The 19,597-nt window shown below is 50.1% G+C and overlaps 3 protein-coding genes across 5 annotated transcripts; 2 read left to right on the forward strand and 1 right to left on the reverse strand.

Annotated features, from left to right (window-relative positions):
- The first annotated feature begins 944 nt into the window (after nt 1-944).
- LOC103459810 (potassium voltage-gated channel, Shal-related subfamily, member 2) lies at nt 945-6,803 on the forward strand. 2 transcript variants are annotated; one of them, XM_081604273.1, is made up of 5 exons: nt 945-1,231; nt 2,725-2,820; nt 2,894-2,950; nt 3,023-3,129; nt 4,114-6,803. In XM_081604273.1, exons 1-5 carry the CDS (start codon nt 1,079-1,081, stop codon nt 4,286-4,288), a joined length of 588 nt encoding a protein of 195 aa, XP_081460399.1. In that variant the 5' UTR covers nt 945-1,078; the 3' UTR covers nt 4,289-6,803. The 2 variants fall into 2 exon arrangements, with proteins under 2 accessions (XP_081460399.1, XP_081460398.1); XM_081604272.1 differs by having other exon boundaries at nt 2,894-3,129.
- Nucleotides 6,322-14,455, reverse strand: tspan12 (tetraspanin 12). Of its 2 annotated transcripts, XM_081604269.1 has the most exons (7): nt 14,036-14,454; nt 13,075-13,157; nt 12,774-12,909; nt 9,033-9,098; nt 7,724-7,831; nt 7,478-7,621; nt 6,322-7,400 (listed from the first exon to the last, which is right to left on the reverse strand). In XM_081604269.1, the coding sequence occupies exons 1-7, from the start codon at nt 14,099-14,101 to the stop codon at nt 7,095-7,097; spliced, it is 909 nt and encodes a 302-aa protein (XP_081460395.1). In that variant the 5' UTR covers nt 14,102-14,454; the 3' UTR covers nt 6,322-7,094. The 2 variants fall into 2 exon arrangements, with proteins under 2 accessions (XP_081460395.1, XP_081460396.1); XM_081604270.1 differs by lacking the exon at nt 9,033-9,098 and having other exon boundaries at nt 14,036-14,455.
- An 895-nt stretch (nt 14,456-15,350) lies between these two features.
- On the forward strand, nt 15,351-19,585 carry ing3 (inhibitor of growth family, member 3). Its single transcript, XM_008401688.3, has 13 exons — nt 15,351-15,687; nt 15,799-15,870; nt 16,979-17,079; nt 17,184-17,249; nt 17,335-17,431; nt 17,514-17,585; nt 17,653-17,769; nt 17,854-18,017; nt 18,522-18,712; nt 18,798-18,990; nt 19,068-19,106; nt 19,174-19,301; nt 19,379-19,585. The coding sequence occupies exons 1-12, from the start codon at nt 15,660-15,662 to the stop codon at nt 19,288-19,290; spliced, it is 1,257 nt and encodes a 418-aa protein (XP_008399910.1). The 5' UTR covers nt 15,351-15,659; the 3' UTR covers nt 19,291-19,301; nt 19,379-19,585.
- Nucleotides 19,586-19,597: the final 12 nt, after the last annotated feature.

A 19,597-nucleotide genomic window follows, 5' to 3' on the forward strand; every position in this document is an offset into this window, starting at 1 on the left:
ACACACACACACTGACACAACACTGACACACACACTGACACAACACCACTGACACACACACTGACACACCACACACACACTGACACACACACTGACACCACACTGACCACACACACTGACACACACACGACACACACACTGACACACACACAGACACACACACTGACACACACACACACTGACACACACACACACTGACACACACACTGACACACACACTGACACACACTGACACACACACACTGACACACACACACTGACACACACAGCAGTTGAGACCAACTGCCATGTTTCCATCTCAGGAACTGGTTCTGGTTCTGTGGGTCAGTTTCCTGTAGAACTCAACCAGAATCTTTCTGATAGATGTAGAGCAGATAGATGCTGATCTATGTCAGGTTTCCAGATGCTCCTTTGAACTGGCCGTTCTGTGGACCGGAACCGGGTTGTGTGTTAAACCCAGAGTGAAATCGGATTAAATTGAATAAAAAGCAGAAGTTGGTTGTTTTTTCTGATAAATCTTTTTTCATTAGTTTCTGCTAGTTTTATAATTACTTTGTTTTCTGTTTTTTGTTTCTTTGCCTTCGATCATCTATAAATGTGATAAACTTTCAGTAAAATGGGTTAAAGCAGAACCATTAGTGCTGACCTTTGACCTGCTGAGGGTTCTGGTCGGCTTAGATCAAGTGGCCTGGTGTTTCTGGATGCAGCAAACGGGAGACGAAGGCTGTGATATTTCTATAGGTCCCTGGAGGCGTGTTCCATCTGAATGAATGAATGAATGAGTGAGTGAGTGAGTGAGTGAGTGAATGAATGAATGAATGAATGAATGAATGAATGAATGAATGAATGTGTCCGGTCTGACTGGTATCTGCAGGTTATTCTCTGATCTGACCACTAGAGGGCAGCAGATCCGTCGTCAGACCTTTACATGTCTCCACCATGAACTGGATCCGATCAGATTAAAGTCTCGGTTCAGCAGATCTGAGTTTCTGGATGTTTTGGTGCTGAAGCTTTTAGTCGTCCCCTAAAGCAGAACCAGGTCTGACCCTTGACCTTCTGTCCCCTCAGATACGGCGACATGGTCCCAAAGACCATCATGGGGAAGATCTTCGGCTCCATCTGCTCCCTGAGCGGCGTGCTGGTCATCGCCCTGCCCGTCCCCGTCATCGTGTCCAACTTCAGCCGCATCTACCACCAGAGCCAGAGAGCCGAGAAGAGGCGAGCGCAAAAGGTACGGGCCTTCCTCACGCCTGCAGAGTCTTCCTCATCCTGAGTCGGCTGATGATGCGAGGAGCGGCCATGTTGGAGCAGGAAGTCTGCCTTGCTAGTCGTATCTGGTGTGGCTCCCAGTTTCCCAGGAGGTAGTGTGACTTTGGAGGGCGTTCCAGTTGACTTTCCCACTGGGAAGCTGGAATTTACCACTTCTGAGTGCAACTGGAACGCAACATCAGAACAAAAAGCTTCACCTGACCTTCATCACCTGGATCCAGGTGAGAAGAACCAAATCCGAGGCCTTCAGGGACCTGACCTGCCGTGTAGCTGGAGCTGATGTACAAACGCAGGCAGCAGCTGTCTTTCCAGATCTGGAGGTAACCATGGAGACCAGGCCCCGCCTCTCTCCCTTTCAGGGTGAGTGGCTATAGGCTGCTGCATGTGCGATGTCTTCAGTGGACCTGCAGCAGTCAAAGGTCAGAGATGGTCTGCTTGTGTCTGGGTCAGAACTGGGTTGGATCGTGCTCACATAGCTGCCTGTAGTTCCGCCTTTTGCCCACTAGGCTTCAGTTTGTGAGGCTCCTTCAGCGCCACCTGGTGCAGCCTGACGCTGCTGTTCAGATCCATCTGCTGCTCCATCGGCCCATCATGGACGGCCTCCTGACCTCCTGACCTCCTGACCTCTTGTTTTTACTGTCCATGTTAGTGTCGGGTTGCTCCTCAGGGTTTGTTTTGGCTGGATTTTCACCTGGTACAGGGACAGAAGAGATGAAACTCAGTCCCCGGTCGCTCTGACCGACGACTCATATCTGCAGGTTCACACCAGCGATGTGAACCGACCAGCGACCATTTCACACCGCTGGTCCGGTCCAGCACTGATCCGGTCATCAGAAACCTCCTACTGCTCTCTGTGCCGCCTGAAACCAAGCAGCTGCTGAGGCTGTTGCTTCTGTGCTTCTCTACCTCAGTGGTCTCAAACTGGACTCTTCGTGTGCCGAAGTCCTGAAGCTTCTAGATGTGCCCCGTCTCTAACTTCACTTAAAGTCTGAACGGCCTGGAGCTGTCCAGGGCAAATACTGGAGAGGCAGAGAGATGCTGCAGGAGACCAAACCTTGATGGCCTGGAGTTTGAGACCACTGGTTTATGCTGTCAGCATGTGGAGGAATGAACCAATCAGGATCATTGTGACCCAGAGAACAGGCCGAGGAGCCAATCAGCTGGTGTGGTGTTGTAGCAGATCTCTGCCCCAGCCAGTCCTCCAGGCGATGGAGGTTCTTCTGCAGACATCAGGTGTTACCCACCACCTGTAAGATCCTCATGATCAGGTTTTTCTGAACCTTCTCTGTCTGAGACAAAGCTTTGAGCAGCAGCTGCAGGTCGGATGTCCTGACTGTCCCTCTGGGTCACATTCATCCTGAAACCTGCTGCTGGGGGTTTAACAGCTGGGGTCCAACCCGGACGTGTCCCTCACAGCATGGTGGCTCAGATAATGGCAATCTCTGTGTCCTACAGGCATCCAAAGAAGCAGGCCAGGCGCTGGTGTGTAAGATCAACCCCAACTTTGAGCTGCAGCATCACCACCTGCTCAACTGCCTGGAGAAAACCACGGTGAGAACCTGAGGTCAGAGAACCCGCCCCTGACGTCAGCCCATGACCTTCTCACCTCCCCTTTGCTCCTCAGAACCACCAGTTTGTGGACGAAAAGTTGTTTGAGTGGAGCTGCAGGGACCTCAGTCCGGTAAAGCAGCTGTCTTCATCTTCCTCCATCTCCTCATCCTCACCTCATGGTTTCTCCTGCTGTGGCCGCAAGATAAGGAAGACCTTCAACATCCCCAACTCCACCATGTCTCTGGGTCTGCGGGGCAGCGTCCAGGAGCTGAGCACCATCCAGATCAGGGAGCGGCCGATCACCAAGAGGTTGGTGCAGATCCATCATGGTTCCTTATCCTCATGGAGGTTCCTGATATTCAGGTTCCTCAGCATCAGGAACCTTCAGAAGGTCATGAAAGGTCACAGCTTGGATCAGGAGTCGCAGGTTCTAGAGATTCTAAAACGGGTTCTGGGGTTTGATTTGGGTTTAGATCATCAAAACGTTGCAGGACACTGGCCCTGTTTGAGACTGCTGCTCTGGAAGAATCAGAATCTCTGAGATATTGAGGAGCTTTTAGATCCACATATCTGGAGATTTCAGCAACTGTGAAGGTCCCCCATCACAGATTGATTCAGAGATCAGCTTTTCAGCTGCTGAGCCACAGAGAGGAAGTTCTGCTCTGCGTTCCCATTAGGGCTGAAATGAATCCTCCAACCATTCCAGTACCTCGACTATTAAAATTCGTCGAGGACAATTTATCTGACTGGAGCTTCGTTAATTTATGTCTGATTACGTTGTGCACCGTGTTCCGGCCGGATGGTCGTCTGTGAGGACGGCGCTTTGTGCTGGCAGCTTGGTGTTGAATTGTGCTGCATTTTGTGAGGGTTTGGGGAGGATTGTTGAATTTTGCGTTGCGATGGTTGGACTACAGCTTTTGGGGCGTCGTTACAGAGAGAGATCTCCGATTCCTCGGATAATCGTACAAATATTCTATAGAGTACTCGATTACTAAAATATTCTTTTACAGCAGCACTAGTTCCCATGCAGAGTCGGAGGACTGGAACCAGCTCCTGGTTTCAGCCATGAGGTGACAACTGATGGAAGATCAGAGATGTTACCTGCATCCTGAACCATCAGACCTAATGGACACCTGAACTGTTGTACCTGTCTGAGCCCCTGACCCGTCACCCTAACGGACACTGACAGACGGGTGCAGTGCTGACTGACTGAAACTCACAAATCATTTATTGTGAAGCCAAATCTAAATATATTGACTCCAGAACCTTCTCCTGTTTGTCTTCCTGTCCCAGTCGATCCAGTCTGAACGCCACGTTTGAAGAGACGCTCCCTCTGAACTGTGAGCCGCCGTACCTTTTCCCGGCTGTCGTCAGCATTTCCACACCTAACACCAGTCCAGACGGAGACCGGTCCTCCGGTTCTCCCGACCACTGCCAGGCCAACATCGTTGGGGTTTCTGCTCTGTAGAGTTCAGCCGGCCGAGGGGCTGACAGCAGGAGGACCGTCTTCAACTGAAACACTAACTACGCTGCGTTCCAGGTCTGGCCACATCTGCAGGAGTCTGGGGAATCTTCAGCACAAACACTGGAATCCAGTTAGGAACAAACCAAGCAGAGGCTGCAGACATGCTGGTTCCTCTGGTTCTACTAGGTTGGAGGCCATATTACTGAGCCACTCAGGGTTTCCAGTGATTTTACTGGACCACTTAGGGTCATGACCCAACGTTAACCTAAGGAACCCCAAAATAACCAAACATCTTCTTGTTCACCACTGAAAACATCTCCAGCCCTCTGCTACGACTTCTTCCACTAGCTTTTGTTCTTAACAGTGTTTCTCATTTCCGGTCCTCAGGCCCCCTGCCCTGCATGTTTGAGGTGTTTCCCTTCTGCCACACACCTGGATTACATTTTTTGTGATTAACAAGCTTCTGCAGTTCTTGATGGTCATGCAGTCATTTGAATCAGCTGTTCTGGAGTAGAGGCTCATCTAAAACATGCAGAGCTGGAGGCTGAGGACTGGATTTGAGAAGCTCTGTCTTAACCAAAGAACAGAGCGAGCAGTGAGCCGCTTTTAAAGACTGGAAACTTCAGCCAGCTCACCACCAGGGGGCAGCATAACAGAGGAAAACTACAGCCGAGTTTCCGTCAGTGAATGAGCTGACCGAGCAGCCGTCTGCTGCAACCCAGGTTTTAAATGTGGTTGCTATGTGAGACGACATGATGGGCAGTTTGTGGTGCTTAGCAGAGAAATTGATTTGCTGTGATGTCTTTATTTGGAGACTATTATTATGTAATCTTTCTGCCTATGCATGCTAATGTTGAGTCTCCTGAACTAGCGCTGGGATTTACAGCATGCTCCTGAACGGCACATCTGGGAGGAAAAGGGCCGAGAGGATTATTGTCCTTTGTTGTTTATTAGAATAAAACTGAAGAGAAATGTAAAAAATTTTGTGGAAACGGCCTGTTAGCCGCTAGTTTAGCGCACAGCTAGCTTCTAGCTTAGAGGACGGCGGCTGTTAGCAGCTATCAGTTAGCTCAGAGTCTCTAGTTCAAGGTTATTTAATTCATTCTTTTCTGATTTTATTTTCTAAGTTACCTTCTTGCTGCCTGTTGCTGTCCAGGTTCAGTCTGGTTCTGCAGAACGGACCTGCAGTGTGACCGGCTTGACCCCTGACCCAAAGAGCATGCTCTGTTACTTTTCCTGGATGGGTGGGATCCCTCTGCATGGATGTGGTGAAGGCCGGTCCAAACGGGCCTGGCTCCTGTCAGAACCGACCTTTTCTCTCTGCTGTACAGAAACTGTTTGTACAAACGGTGATGTGTAAAGGTTCTGGTCCATTCTTGGTTCTAATGGTCTGATCCAGTGACCAGAACAAGAGGCTTCCAGAACCGAACCGAAATGATTCAGATGTCATTGGAACATCAGTTCAATCTGAACATTCTGGGACCATTTTCTCATTTTACTCATTTAGAAACAATGAATTATTAACAGCTTTTCCAAAAAACACTTTTCAAAGCACAGAAAGATTATTTATCTGATGTTCCAGACCAAACTCAGCAGAACGGTTTCTAAACGCGGTTCTGGTCACGGGTCCAGTCTGATGCCAACATCAACCTGTGGTCTGCTCAACTTTCTGGATTCACCAGGACTTGTGGATAAATCACTGATCATCATCTCCATAAACATGGACGTTTATACTGAAATGATTATTTATGAATGAAATACTAATTAAAAAGTGGAAGCATTTAAATGTAGAAAAGAAAATGCAGCCAAACATTGAGCCCTGTGATGCTCCGTGTCAGAAACATGAGGTGCCGTTTGTAAAGTTGGCCTCTTATCAGACAAAAACGGAGTTTGACTTTTTATAGTCATATTTCCACCATTATTTATTTATATGCTACAGTTTGAAACTAATGTTTAATTAGCAAGTTTTACTTTTCTAATGTCATTAACTGTAACTTTACAGATGTTTCCTCAGAAACATTCTGATCTTCCACATCTGTCGCTTCTTCCAGTTTTATTGAGAACGATGCTGAGCTGTTCCACAGGTTTCATTACAAAAACTACACAGCCCATGATGCAGCGGGGCTAACTGTCCTCCTCACTTCCTGCCTGGATGCTGCGTCCCACTGAGGAAACAGGCTGGAATATTTCCGTCCATATGAGTCATTCTGTCGTTACTAATGTTTTTAGTAACTCCTGATGATGATGATGATGATGATGATGATGATGATGATGATGATGATGACCAGGCTGAGGATGGAACCTCTTTGCATCACTTCCTGGTTTCGGAGCATGAAGTGATGATGATGATCCGGCCTTCATCCTGTGGTTCTGGTTGGCCGGATAGATTCAGTGAAACATCAAACATCTCGTCGTTTCTGGTTCTTCCAGCCTGTGATGATATGAAGCTTTCCGTTCCACAGGATATTGTCATGCATGTGATTATTATCTATTCAATAAAGACCATTATGATCACCTTTCCTGGCCTCCATCATTCTGACCCAAACACCAACCGGTCCAGGCGTCCATTAGGCAGAGAAGCAACAGTTCAGCTCCGTCCCGGTACCATCCAGTCTGAGCAGCGCAAGGAGTTTCTGGGTCGGGTTCTGGTCCGTTTATCCTGACAGCATGATCAGGTCTGACTCCTGTGGTTTTCTGGAGCCCATTGACAGTAGACCGTCTCCAGGAACACCAAGCTGCTTCCGGCTCCGGCTACATCCTGGTTCCGGCTCCCAGATCACTCCCGGTTCTGTGGTTCTGTTCGGTGGAGTCAGTATAATCCTTTCCCTGCGGCGCCGGGCGGCTCCAGGTCCTCCAGCCCGGCCTCTCCGGGTCCGATCCGGTGGCCGACGCTGGTTCCGTTGGTGGCTACGACGGAACCGGAGACTCCAGGCGGCCCAGGGGTTCCGTATGCGTCTGGCTGCTGATGGTGGCGGCCGTAATAGAGCGCCCAGAGCAGCGTGAGGGTGAGCGCCATGGCCAGGATCTGCGCCACGCCGATAGAAACCCCCAGGAAACGCAGAACCTGCAGCGGCTTGGTTCCCCGGATGAAGCGGTAGACCTTTGGACCGCAGCCCTGAAACACGAACAAGGAGGCTGTGATTGGCTGAGAGGCCGGAGCTGTCCTGGCCAATCAGAGGCGGCGAGGCTCACTTCCTGGTGCAGGTCGCTGAGGTCATGCTGGTGGGCGTGGCCAGCGCAGCCGGGGAACTGATTGGTGCAGCAGGAGTCAGGAGGAAACTCCATCTCTGTCATCTCCAGCCAGTCGGTGAAGTAGATCACCCCACAGCACTGAAACTGGTCACAACACACACACACACACACACACACACACACACCAGTAGGCGTACAGGTCACATGACCACCGCAGCTCTCTCTCTCTCTCTCTGTGTGTGTTACCTGTGTCTGGAAGTTGTCCCAGGTGTGTGTGAGCCACTGGTAGCGCTGCAGGCTGTAGTCCGGCATCCGGGACTTCAGGCTGATCATGTCGGCTCGCTGGACTGAGGGCTGCACACACACACACACACACACACACACACACACACACACACACACACACACACACACACACACGTTTGTCAGTAATCGTGGTCTGGGCCGTCCTGCTCTGTCTGCATGTTTCCATCATCAGCTGAAGGAGCCGCTAGCTGAGGCTAACCTTGTGCTAGCTGAGGCTAACCTTGTGCTAGCTGAGGCTAACCTTGTGCTAGCTGAGGCTAACCTTGTGCTAGCTGAGGCTAACCTGGTGCTAGCTGAGGCTAACCTGGTGCTAGCTGAGGCTAACCTGGTGCTAGCTGAGACTAACCTGGTGCTAGCTGAGACTAAACTGGTGCTAGCTGAGGCTAACCTGGTGCTAGCTGCCTCCTGATCAAGCAGATGTTAGTATTTCAATCATCATCTCATTTAAGCAGTTTGGCTTCCGGTATTTTGCATGTTTAGTGGTTTAGCTTTAACTTCTGCTGACATTTTTATGTTTGGCGTTAGCTAAGAGCTGAAAACAGCTAGTTTTCAGTTAGCTGTGCCGCCACTGGCGATAACTACTGGCGATGTAATGACCATGGCTGCCATTTAAAAAAATGTCTACCAGAAAAAGGAAACAAGATGAAGAAAGTATAAAAGGTTCAAAATATATTGGCACCAAACATTCATCTAATTGTCAATTTTAGTGACAAAAATTAATTTCCATTATGGCGGCCATCTTGAAAAATCTAACTATTATCAGTAAATAATGTGGGTCTAATTATGTATGATTTGATACCAAAAGTATTTATATGTGGTAAATGCAGTCAAATATTGTGCAATAGTCAAATTTCCTTCACGACCATCGCGGCCATCTTGAATTTTTCCGTGGCTGCCACTATTTTATATTTTTATTTTTTTATTTTTGGAGAGGGAGGGACTGGAAGCTGATCTGAGAGCAGCGGGCCGGACATGTCTCTCATTTCTGGTTATTTTTAGAACCGGGTCTGGCTGGAGCCTCTGGTTCTGGGCCGGCAGCTGCTCAGCTCTACACGCCGGTTCCGTTCGGTTCGGTTCGGTTCGGTTCGGGCTAGTCTGGTTCGGGTGGGAAAGTTTCACCTTATAGGTTTTATCCAGAACAATTAAACCAGAGCAGAAAGTTCTGACGGAAGCCTCTCTAGAGCCATTGTTCTGAGGTTCTGGTCGGGTTCTGCTGACCCGTGGTTCTGAAAACGTGACGGTTCCTCACCTCGTCGTAGGTCCAAACTGCAGAGGCCAGCTCCACACAGAAGATCACCAGCAGGCTGCAGAAGTACTGGAACACAGTCAGAACCAAACAGGTCAGAACTGGACCTCCTTCTGTCTCAGAACCATCAGCTGCCCAGTCCATCCGTTCTGGACCAGAACCAAACGAGTTATCAATAAACCAATAAAACTGGAGTAGATCCGTCAGAACCAGGAGCTGGAGCTGTTCTTTAGTGAGGAACCAGACCAGAACCACAGGGAAGAGAGCAGGAAACGGACCTTCAGAACCAGGAGCATCAACAGAACCATCATGACTGACCAGAACCAACCAGTCTGCAGGTCACTGAGGAGGTCCAAACGGTTCCTACTGGTTCCGACTGAAGTGTTCAGAACTTCCAGTCTGCTGGTTCTGGAGTGAACGTCACTGGTCTCATCAGGTTCTGGTTCCTCGCCTGGCTCTACTGGTTCTGGAAGGTTCTGCTCTGACCTGGTAGCTGAGTGCTAGCTGCTGGTTCTGATGGCCCGGTCCAGCCTGGCTTGAGGTCCAAAGTTTGTTCAAATGTTCTGGATGTGCTAGATGTTGTAGATCTATGTGCTCCAGATGCTCTAGATGCTCTAGATCTATGTGCTCCAGATGCTCTAGATGCTCTAGATCTATGTGCTCTAGATGCTCTAGATCTATGTGCTCCAGATGCTCCCGGTGCTCTAGATCTATGTGCTCCAGATGCTCTAGATGCTCTAGATCTATGTGCTCCAGATGCTCTAGATGCTCTAGATCTATGTGCTCCAGATGCTCTAGATGCTCTAGATCTATGTGCTCCAGATGCTCTAGATGCTCTAGATCTATGTGCTCCCGATGCTCTAGATGCTCTAGATCTATGTGCTCCAGATGCTCTAGATCTATGTGCTCCAGATGCTCCCGGTGCTCTAGATCTATGTGCTCCAGATGCTCTAGATCTATGTGCTCCAGATGCTCTAGATGCTCTAGATCTATGTGCTCCCGATGCTCTAGATGCTCTAGATCTATGTGCTCCAGATGCTCTAGATCTATGTGCTCCAGATGCTCCCGGTGCTCTAGATCTATGTGCTCCAGATGCTCTAGATCTATGTGCTCCAGATGCTCTAGATCTATGTGCTCCAGATGCTCTAGATCTATGTGCTCCATATGCTCCAGATGCTCTAGATCTATGTGCTCCAGATGCTCCCGGTGCTCTAGATCTATGTGCTCCAGATGCTCTAGATCTATGTGCTCCAGATGCTCTAGATGCTCTAGATCTATGTGCTCCAGATGCTCCCGGTGCTCTAGATCTATGTGCTCCAGATGCTCCCGGTGCTCTAGATCTATGTGTTCCAGATGCTCTAGATCTATGTGCTCCAGATGCTCTAGATCTATGTGCTCCAGATGCTCTAGATCTATGTGCTCCAGATGCTCTAGATCTATGTGCTCCAGATGCTCCCGGTGCTCTAGATCTATGTGTTCCAGATGCTCTAGATCTATGTGCTCCAGATGCTCTAGATGCTCTAGATCTATGTGCTCCAGATGCTCTAGATCTATGTGCTCCAGATGCTCTAGATGCTCTAGATCTATGTGCTCCAGATGCTCTAGATGCTCTAGATCTATGTGCTCCAGATGCTCTAGATGCTCTAGATCTATGTGCTCCAGATGCTCTAGATCTATGTGCTCCAGATGCTCTAGATGCTCTAGATCTATGTGCTCCAGATGCTCTAGATGCTCTAGATCTATGTGTTCCAGATGCTCTAGATCTATGTGCTCCAGATGCTCCCGGTGCTCTAGATCTATGTGCTCCAGATGCTCCCGGTGCTCTAGATCTATGTGTTCCAGATGCTCTAGATCTATGTGCTCCAGATGCTCTAGATCTATGTGCTCCAGATGCTCTAGATCTATGTGCTCCAGATGCTCTAGATCTATGTGCTCCAGATGCTCCCGGTGCTCTAGATCTATGTGTTCCAGATGCTCTAGATCTATGTGCTCCAGATGCTCTAGATGCTCTAGATCTATGTGCTCCAGATGCTCTAGATCTATGTGCTCCAGATGCTCTAGATGCTCTAGATCTATGTGCTCCAGATGCTCCCGGTGCTCTAGATCTATGTGCTCCAGATGCTCCCGGTGCTCTAGATCTATGTGTTCCAGATGCTCTAGATCTATGTGCTCCAGATGCTCTAGATCTATGTGCTCCAGATGCTCTAGATCTATGTGCTCCAGATGCTCTAGATCTATGTGCTCCAGATGCTCCCGGTGCTCTAGATCTATGTGTTCCAGATGCTCTAGATCTATGTGCTCCAGATGCTCTAGATGCTCTAGATCTATGTGCTCCAGATGCTCTAGATCTATGTGCTCCAGATGCTCTAGATGCTCTAGATCTATGTGCTCCAGATGCTCTAGATGCTCTAGATCTATGTGCTCCAGATGCTCTAGATGCTCTAGATCTATGTGCTCCAGATGCTCTAGATCTATGTGCTCCAGATGCTCTAGATGCTCTAGATCTATGTGCTCCAGATGCTCTAGATGCTCTAGATCTATGTGCTCCAGATGCTCTAGATCTATGTGCTCCAGATGCTCTAGATGCTCTAGATCTATGTGCTCCAGATGCTCTAGATGCTCTAGATCTATGTGCTCCAGATGCTCTAGATGCTCTAGATCTATGTGCTCCAGATGCTCTAGATCTATGTGCTCCAGATGCTCTAGATGCTCTAGATCTATGTGCTCCAGATGCTCTAGATCTATATGCTCCAGATGCTCCCGGTGCTCTAGATCTATGTGCTCCAGATGCTCTAGATGCTCTAGATCTATGTGTTCCAGATGCTCTAGATGCTCCAGATCTATGTGCTCCAGATGCTCTAGATCTATGTGCTCCAGATGCTCTAGATCTATGTGCTCCAGATGCTCCAGATGCTCTAGATCTATGTGCTCCAGATGCTCTAGATCTATGTGCTCCAGATGCTCTAGATCTATGTGCTCCAGATGCTCTAGATCTATGTGCTCCAGATGCTCTAGATCTATGTGCTCCAGATGCTCCCGGTGCTCTAGATCTATGTGTTCCAGATGCTCTAGATCTATGTGCTCCAGATGCTCTAGATCTATGTGCTCCAGATGCTCCCGGTGCTCTAGATCTATGTGCTCCAGATGCTCTAGATGCTCTAGATCTATGTGCTCCAGATGCTCTAGATGCTCTAGATCTATGTGCTCCAGATGCTCTAGATCTATGTGCTCCAGATGCTCTAGATGCTCTAGATCTATGTGCTCCAGATGCTCTAGATGCTCTAGATCTATGTGCTCCAGATGCTCTAGATCTATATGCTCCAGATGCTCCCGGTGCTCTAGATCTATGTGCTCCAGATGCTCTAGATGCTCTAGATCTATGTGTTCCAGATGCTCTAGATGCTCTAGATCTATGTGCTCCAGATGCTCTAGATCTATGTGCTCCAGATGCTCCAGATGCTCTAGATCTATGTGCTCCAGATGCTCTAGATCTATGTGCTCCAGATGCTCTAGATCTATGTGTTCCAGATGCTCTAGATCTATGTGCTCCAGATGCTCCAGATGCTCTAGATCTATGTGCTCCAGATGCTCTAGATCTATGTGCTCCAGATGCTCTAGATCTATGTGTTCCAGATGCTCTAGATCTATGTGCTCCAGATGCTCCAGATGCTCTAGATCTATGTGCTCCAGATGCTCTAGATCTATGTGCTCCAGATGCTCTAGATCTACGTGCTCCAGATGTACCCAGCAGAGCAGCAGCAGGCGGCAGCGCAGCGCGCCGCAGTAGCCCACCATGCTGAGGATGAGGAGGAGGCAGCAGACGGAGATGAAGACGGGGTGGACGGCTGCAGAGTACGAGCGGACGGCGGCTTCCTCCAACCTGCAGCAGGAAACACCACATCACCACGCTGCCACTACCGAGCTGTCAGAATGAGTCCGGACCCTGGGTCGGGTCAGACAGAACCTGATCAGAACCAGCAGAGTGCTTGGTCTAGAGAGGCGGTTCCGAGTGAAAGGAGAACCTCCAGAACCAGACTGGACTCACCTGGTGTGGGCTGTCAGGGTCAGGACGGAGCTCAGGGTGTCTCTGATCCACGCTGCCACGCCGAGCACACACACCGACATCAGCTGCACACACACACACACACAGGGAGAGAGAGAGAGAGACACACACACAGGGAGAGAGAGACACACACACACACACAGGGAGAGAGAGAGAGACACACACACAGGGAGAGAGAGAGAGAGACACACACACAGGGAGAGAGAGAGAGACACACACACACACACAGGGAGAGAGAGAGACACACACACACACACAGGGAGAGAGAGAGAGACACACACACACAGGGAGAGAGAGAGAGACACACACACACACAGGGAGAGAGAGAGAGACACACACACACAGGGAGAGAGAGAGACACACACACACAGGAGAGAGAGAGAGAGACACACACACACACACAGGGAGAGAGAGAGAGAGAGACACACACACACAGGGAGAGAGAGAGAGAGACACACACACACACACAGGGAGAGAGAGAGAGAGAGACACACACACACAGAGAGAGAGAGAGAGAGACACACACACACACACACAGGGAGAGAGAGAGAGAGACACACACACAGGGAGAGAGAGAGACACACACACACAGGGAGAGAGAGAGAGAGAGACACACACACACACACACACACACAGAGAGAGAGAGAGACACACACACAGGGAGAGAGAGAGAGACACACACACACACACACACACACACACACACACACAGGGAGAGAGACACACACACACACACACACACACAGGGAAGTAAACAGGCATCAGGTTCTGCGTCTGAAATAAATATCCGTCAGAATGTGCGACGCGCTGGGACAGATGCAGCCCGGCCCGGTTCGGTTCCACTTAAACATTAATCTGAGTCGGAACCAGCTGCTGGTTCTGCTGGGCTTCAGCCGGGCCCCCTGTCTCCTGGCGGTGGCAGCATCATGCTGAGGCGGCTCACCCAGAGCAGCAGGTTGAGGGCGTACAGCAGGCAGCGCAGACACCTCACCGCGTCCTGCCGGGCCATGGCCCGGCCCGGCCCGGCCCGGTGCCGCTCACCTGGGCCCCGGAGCCCGGGGGCCCATGTCACTGCGCAGCCCAGGCCCAGCGTTGGCTGCTAGAACCGGAACCGGAGGGCCACATTCCTCCCCAACAGGCGGGTTCTGGTTCTGCTCAGCTCCGAGGCGAAGACGGCGGTTCCGATCCTCTCCAACCCAACATCCTTCTTCTGCTTTAATCGGGTCCAACAGAACCGGAGTGACAGCTGAGAGCACACAAACATCCAGTGATCTAGTCCAGAACCTCCTATCGCTCCAGAACCGGCTGCTGAGCCTGCAGCGTCCCGTCCCGCTGCCGGTCCTCCTAAATAAAGCCGGTCCGGTCCGGGCCGCTCCCCCCCCCCCCCCCCCGGCCCGCCCTCTGTCCCTCCGTCACGCTCCGGTCCTGGGGGAGGACAAAGGAATGTGTCCGCCTCCAGCCGGGAGCCGCGGGGTCAGCAGGCCGTGAGGAAGAGGATGAAGCTGCAGGGAGGAAGCGCACACACACACACACACACACACACACACCCTGGCTTCCGCTGCTATCTTTATGAGGACATGTCATTCATTCCCATTCACTGAAAACAGAACCTCGCGCTGATCTGATTTCTCAGTTATTATGTGAGATCCCGTCACCATGGAAACTAAGAGCCATTAGCTGGTTTAAATCCCTGCAGATTAATCCCGTCATGTTTTAATTGAACCTATTCTGACTCTGAAATGAGTATTTCAGCCAGAATCAGGTCTGAATATTTTCAGGGTTTAATGAATTAGCAGCGCTGCCAGCAGCTGGTGGTTTCATCCTGTTAGCATGTCAGGACAGACAACCTTCAGTCAGAGGACTCTTCAGATTCTCCCCGAGACTGACTGCTACTGCACACCTCTGAGTTACGACATTTAATTTTCCTTGAGTTAGAACATCAATAGGAAGTAGTGAAAAAATGAAATGTAGCAGGACAACAATAGTGACCAATAAGAAATATAACAACAAACACATGTACTGATGTTTATTTAATTTCCCTTTAGGAACAATAAAGTATTTTTTGAATTTTTAATTTATGATGATAATGGTAATAATTGTAGTAACAATCCAATAGGAACAGCAAATATGAAATATACTATATTATAAAAATATACTATAAAAATAATATAGTTATTAGTAAAATAAGAAACATGTAAAGTTAATAAAAACTGTGAAACATTAAAGCTTTGAGGAACCAGATTCAGTCTGTCGCTGTGAATCAAAACAGGAACATAAAAACATTTTATTCCTCATCTAAAATACATCGAACAACGGAAAATAATCTGGATTTCTAGGTAGATTATGAAATGGAGAAAACTACAGCTCCCATGATGCAACAGCACTAAAACCCGCGAATCAAAAATCTTTAATGTTTTCAAACCAATCAGATGACGGGAGGCTATTGACGTCATACGTCCCTGCTTCTATTTTTAGGGTCTTTTTTCTGAGCCAGTCCACGGCTGGAGGCGCCATCTTGAAAGACGAATTTTGTCGATAAAAACGACTAAAAGGTTAAAAGCAGCAGGATGTTGTACCTGGAGGACTACCTGGAGAGTGAGTACGGGGCTGTTGCTGAGCGGCTGCGGGGTTTGGGGGCTCAATAAGGGGTAGATGGGTCGCATTTGGCGGTCGGACCGTTAACGTCCTGTTTTTCTCCTCCCGCAGTGATCGAGCAGCTTCCCATGGACCTCCGCGACAGGTTTACGGAAATGAGGGAGATGGACTTGCAGGTTCAGAGTACGGTCCACAAACACACACACACCGTCTCACACACACACGGAGCCACGGTGTTACCCTCATAGAGAACTGGAGTCAAAACGAGGGAGGTTTTAGTTGGCGCTGATGCTCAGATTCAGCTTTTCTAGCTGAAAACCAGCCATTTCTACAGGCTCTGTGGATCCAACAGCGCCCCCCACCGACACACAGCAGGAACTGCTGCAGCTGTTTATGCTCTAAATCAGGGGGTCCCAAAGTGGGTCCTGGAGGGCCGCCATCCTGCAGGTTTTAGTTCTCTCCCTAGTTCAACACACCTGGATCACATGAATCCTCGTTTGAAGGCCTTAGAGGAGCATTGACAGGCTGAAAAGGTTTACTGCCACCAGGGAGAGAACTAAAACGTCCCGGGCCTCCAGGACCCCCTGCTCTAAGGAAACATTTGTATTTATTCCTTGAAAATTCGGTTAGAATAAAATGATAAAGACGGTGTCTTTAAAAGCTGCCAACCTTTTCAGGAATTTATTACATAAATTTCTGACTAAACAAACTCTAGTCTGGGATTTATGTGATAGAACACAACGTGGTGCAGAACTATGAGAAATATCACATTTCTACAGAGAAAATCTGTGAAGTGTGGTGTGTGTTTGTATCCACCACAGCATGATGCTGCCACCACTTTGTTAGAAAATGGCGAAGGTGTGTTTGGGTGATGTACGGTGCTGGTTTTCCTCCTCTCAGTGTTTACATGTAGGTTAAAAAGAAGCAGAGCCTTCTTTCTTCTATAGTATAGTATTACTATAGTAATACTATAGTAATACTATAGTATTACTATAGTATTACTATAGTAATACTATAGTAATACTATAGTAATACTATAGTAATACTATAGTATTAATACTATAGTAATAAGTTTTTTTTAATGAGAAAAAGCAGCTGGAAGGGTCAGTTAGGTTAACCCAGACCGGACCTCAGCCCCACACTGTCAGAACCGGAGCAGAACCCGAGTGGAGTTGGTTCAGATCAACACGCTGCAGGTTCTGAGATGTTCTGCTGTTGGGATGGATACTGTTCTCCCAGTGGATGACCCGGTTCTGCCCGGTTCTCCTCAGAGCTTCTCTTCCCGTTCCAGATGCCACAGACCAGCTGGAGCAGAAGGTCACAGAGTTCTTCGTCAACGCCAAGAAGAACAAGCCGGAGTGGAGAGAGGAGCAGATGGAGATCATCAAGAAGGTGGGAGCGGCTGGACCCAGAACCTTCCAGATGTTCTGAGCGGCTGGACCCAGAACCTTCCAGATGTTCTGTTCTGGTGAACGTCTGCTGTTCTTCTGTTTCAGGATTACTACAAAGCTCTGGAGGACGCTGATGAGAAGGTGCAGCTGGCCAATCAGATTTATGATCTGGTGAGATGTTCCGCTGATCGGGCCCGGTTCTGACCGCCCAGCCCGGTTCTGACAGTCCAGCTCAGCTTCCTGTCTCTGTCCTCAGGTGGACCGGCACCTGAGGAAACTGGACCAGGAACTGGCCAAGTTCAAGATGGAGCTGGAGGCTGACAACGCCGGCATCACCGAGATCCTGGAGAGACGTGAGTGTCCCGGTCCGAGCCGTTCTGGCGGTCCGGGTTCTGGCGATCCGGGTCGGCTGACTTGTTCTGCTTTTGTCCTCAGGGTCTCTGGAGATGGACAGCCCGTCTCAGCCCGTCAACAACCACCATGTCCACTCCCACAGCAGCTCAGAGAGTGAGTCCAGCCGCCCGCCTGCAGGCCGGCTCCGGTTCCGGTTCTAACCGGTTCTGTTCTGTTCCAGAGAGGAAGTACAGCGCCCCGACCCACCACACCACCGAACACGTTCCAGAGAAGAAGTTCAAATCTGAAGCTCTGCTGTCCACGCTCACATCGGACGCCTCCAAGGAGAACACGCCAGGTAGGTTCTGCTCACCTAGACCGGACCTGGACCCAACCGGACCTGGGGACCTGCCCTTGTCCTGACTGTCCCCGTCACCTGCAGGTTGCCGTGCCAACAGCACGTCCTCGTCCACCAACAGTGTCTACAGCGTGAACCCGTCCCAGCCGCTGGCGTCCTACAGTCTGTCCTCGCTGCCCGCCGGGCCCGGTGCCGGAGCCGGCGCCATCACCATGGCGGCGGCTCAGGCCGTCCAAGCCACAGCTCAGGTGGGAACATGGCCGCCACGCTGAGCGCCTGTTGGCTCACTGGGGAAAAGACCAGAAACCATCATGTTGTTTTTACCCAACCCCGGGTCAGAGCCTCAGCGGTCAACAACACGCCTCGTATTATTGATGCCATGAGGCCTCCATATTGAACGGCGGTGCAGGTTGGACTGTCAGAGCGATCAGATCAATGATGCTACAGGCTAGCACAACCCGCACCGAGACCAGTACTTTAACTATACACCTAGCTTAACCCGTCTGAGCTATCACCGTTAGCTCTGAAACGTAAACAGACGACACTTAGCCTGGTGGGGGTAAGAGGAGTCTGGCAGCCCGTCAGGCTGATGATCCACAGAGGAAACCTGTTAGCAGTTAGCATTGGGAGGAGGTCAGTCAGTTCATTGACAGTTTGAACAATTATATGGAAAAACATTTTTCTAAAAGTTACAAACTGCAGCTTTAAACAGCCTCCCATTGGTTCTGACTGGTTCTGGTTCTGGTTCCCAGATGAAGGAGGGCCGACGGACCTCCAGCCTGAAGGCGAGCTACGAGGCGATCAAGAACAACGACTTCCAGCTGGGTCGGGAGTTCTCTCTGACCCGGGAGAACTCGGGTTACTCTTCATCGGCGCTGGCCTCCACCCTGACCCAGAACCTGACCCCCAGCGCCGCCTCCGACTCCCGCGGACGCAAGTCCAAGTAAGGCCCTCCTACACCAGGACGGGTCTGACCGAGTCTAACTGGGTCTGACTGGGTCTAACCGGGTCGCCTGTTCTGGTTCCAGGAGCGCCATCAAGTCTTCCAACCATCAATCGTCTTCGTCGTCATCCTCTTCCTCGCTGTCTTCCTGCTCGTCTTCGTCGGCGCTGGCCCAGGAGCTTTCCCAGCAGGCCGCGGTTCTACCGGAGGCCGACGCCAACAGCCAGGTGGACTGGACCTACGACCCCAACGAGCCGCGCTACTGCATCTGCAACCAGGTAGGCTGGCGGCCCGCAGGTTCTGCCCTGGTTCTGCCCTGGTTCTGCTCTGGTCTAACTGGATCCATCTGCTGCAGGTTTCCTATGGAGAAATGGTCGGCTGTGACAACACGGATGTGAGTATCCACATGTTCAGCTGGTTGACCAGTTGCCTGGCTGGTTCTGACCCGGTTCTGTCCCCAGTGCCCCATCGAGTGGTTCCACTACGGCTGCGTGGGCCTGACCGAGGCGCCCAAGGGGAAGTGGTTCTGCCCCCAGTGCACGGCCGCCATGAAGAGGAGGGGCAGCCGTCACAAATAGACCAATCACAGGTCAGGAGCTGTGACATCATCAGTGGCCAGGTTTCTGCCTCTGCTCTGGTTCTGATCCGATTTCTCTGTCTCTGCAGTTTGGACTGTTTCCCATCAGACTTTGCTCCTTCACTGCAACTAAAAGAACTACAAACTCTACTGGACTACAACTATGGAGGCCTCTGTGGCTCAAATGGACAGTTTCTGAATGTAGTGTGTGTGTGTGTGTGTGTGTGTGTGTGTGTGTGTGTGTGTGTGTGTGTGTGTGTGTGTGTGTGTGAGGTCAATAAACAGGATGTTTTCTATCTGCTGCTGCT

This window comes from Poecilia reticulata, chromosome 23 (genome assembly GCF_904066995.2).
Source record: "Poecilia reticulata chromosome 23, P_reticulata-male-v2, whole genome shotgun sequence".
NCBI lineage: Eukaryota > Metazoa > Chordata > Actinopteri > Cyprinodontiformes > Poeciliidae > Poecilia > Poecilia reticulata.

Bases quoted from the DNA above. Each gene is read 5' to 3' on its own strand.
- ing3 (XM_008401688.3), top strand. From the start codon at position 15,660: ATGTTGTACCTGGAGGACTACCTGGAGA. The intron at 17,770-17,853 runs GTAGGTTCTGCT...CGTCACCTGCAG, and splicing joins CTCCAAGGAGAACACGCCAG to GTTGCCGTGCCAACAGCACG. The intron at 18,991-19,067 runs GTAGGCTGGCGG...CATCTGCTGCAG, and splicing joins GCTACTGCATCTGCAACCAG to GTTTCCTATGGAGAAATGGT.
- tspan12 (XM_081604269.1), bottom strand. From the start codon at position 14,101: ATGGCCCGGCAGGACGCGGTGAGGTGTCTGCGCTGCCTGCTGTACGCC. The intron at 13,158-14,035 runs GTGAGCCGCCTC...GTGTGTGTGCAG, and splicing joins CCCTCAACCTGCTGCTCTGG to CTGATGTCGGTGTGTGTGCT. The intron at 7,401-7,477 runs GTGAGCCTCGCC...TTCGTGTTTCAG, and splicing joins TCAGCGACCTGCACCAGGAA to GGCTGCGGTCCAAAGGTCTA.
- LOC103459810 (XM_081604272.1), top strand. From the start codon at position 1,079: ATGGTCCCAAAGACCATCATGGGGAAGATCTTCGGCTCCATCTGCTCC. The intron at 1,232-2,724 runs GTACGGGCCTTC...TGTGTCCTACAG, and splicing joins AGAAGAGGCGAGCGCAAAAG to GCATCCAAAGAAGCAGGCCA. The intron at 2,821-2,893 runs GTGAGAACCTGA...TTTGCTCCTCAG, and splicing joins ACTGCCTGGAGAAAACCACG to AACCACCAGTTTGTGGACGA.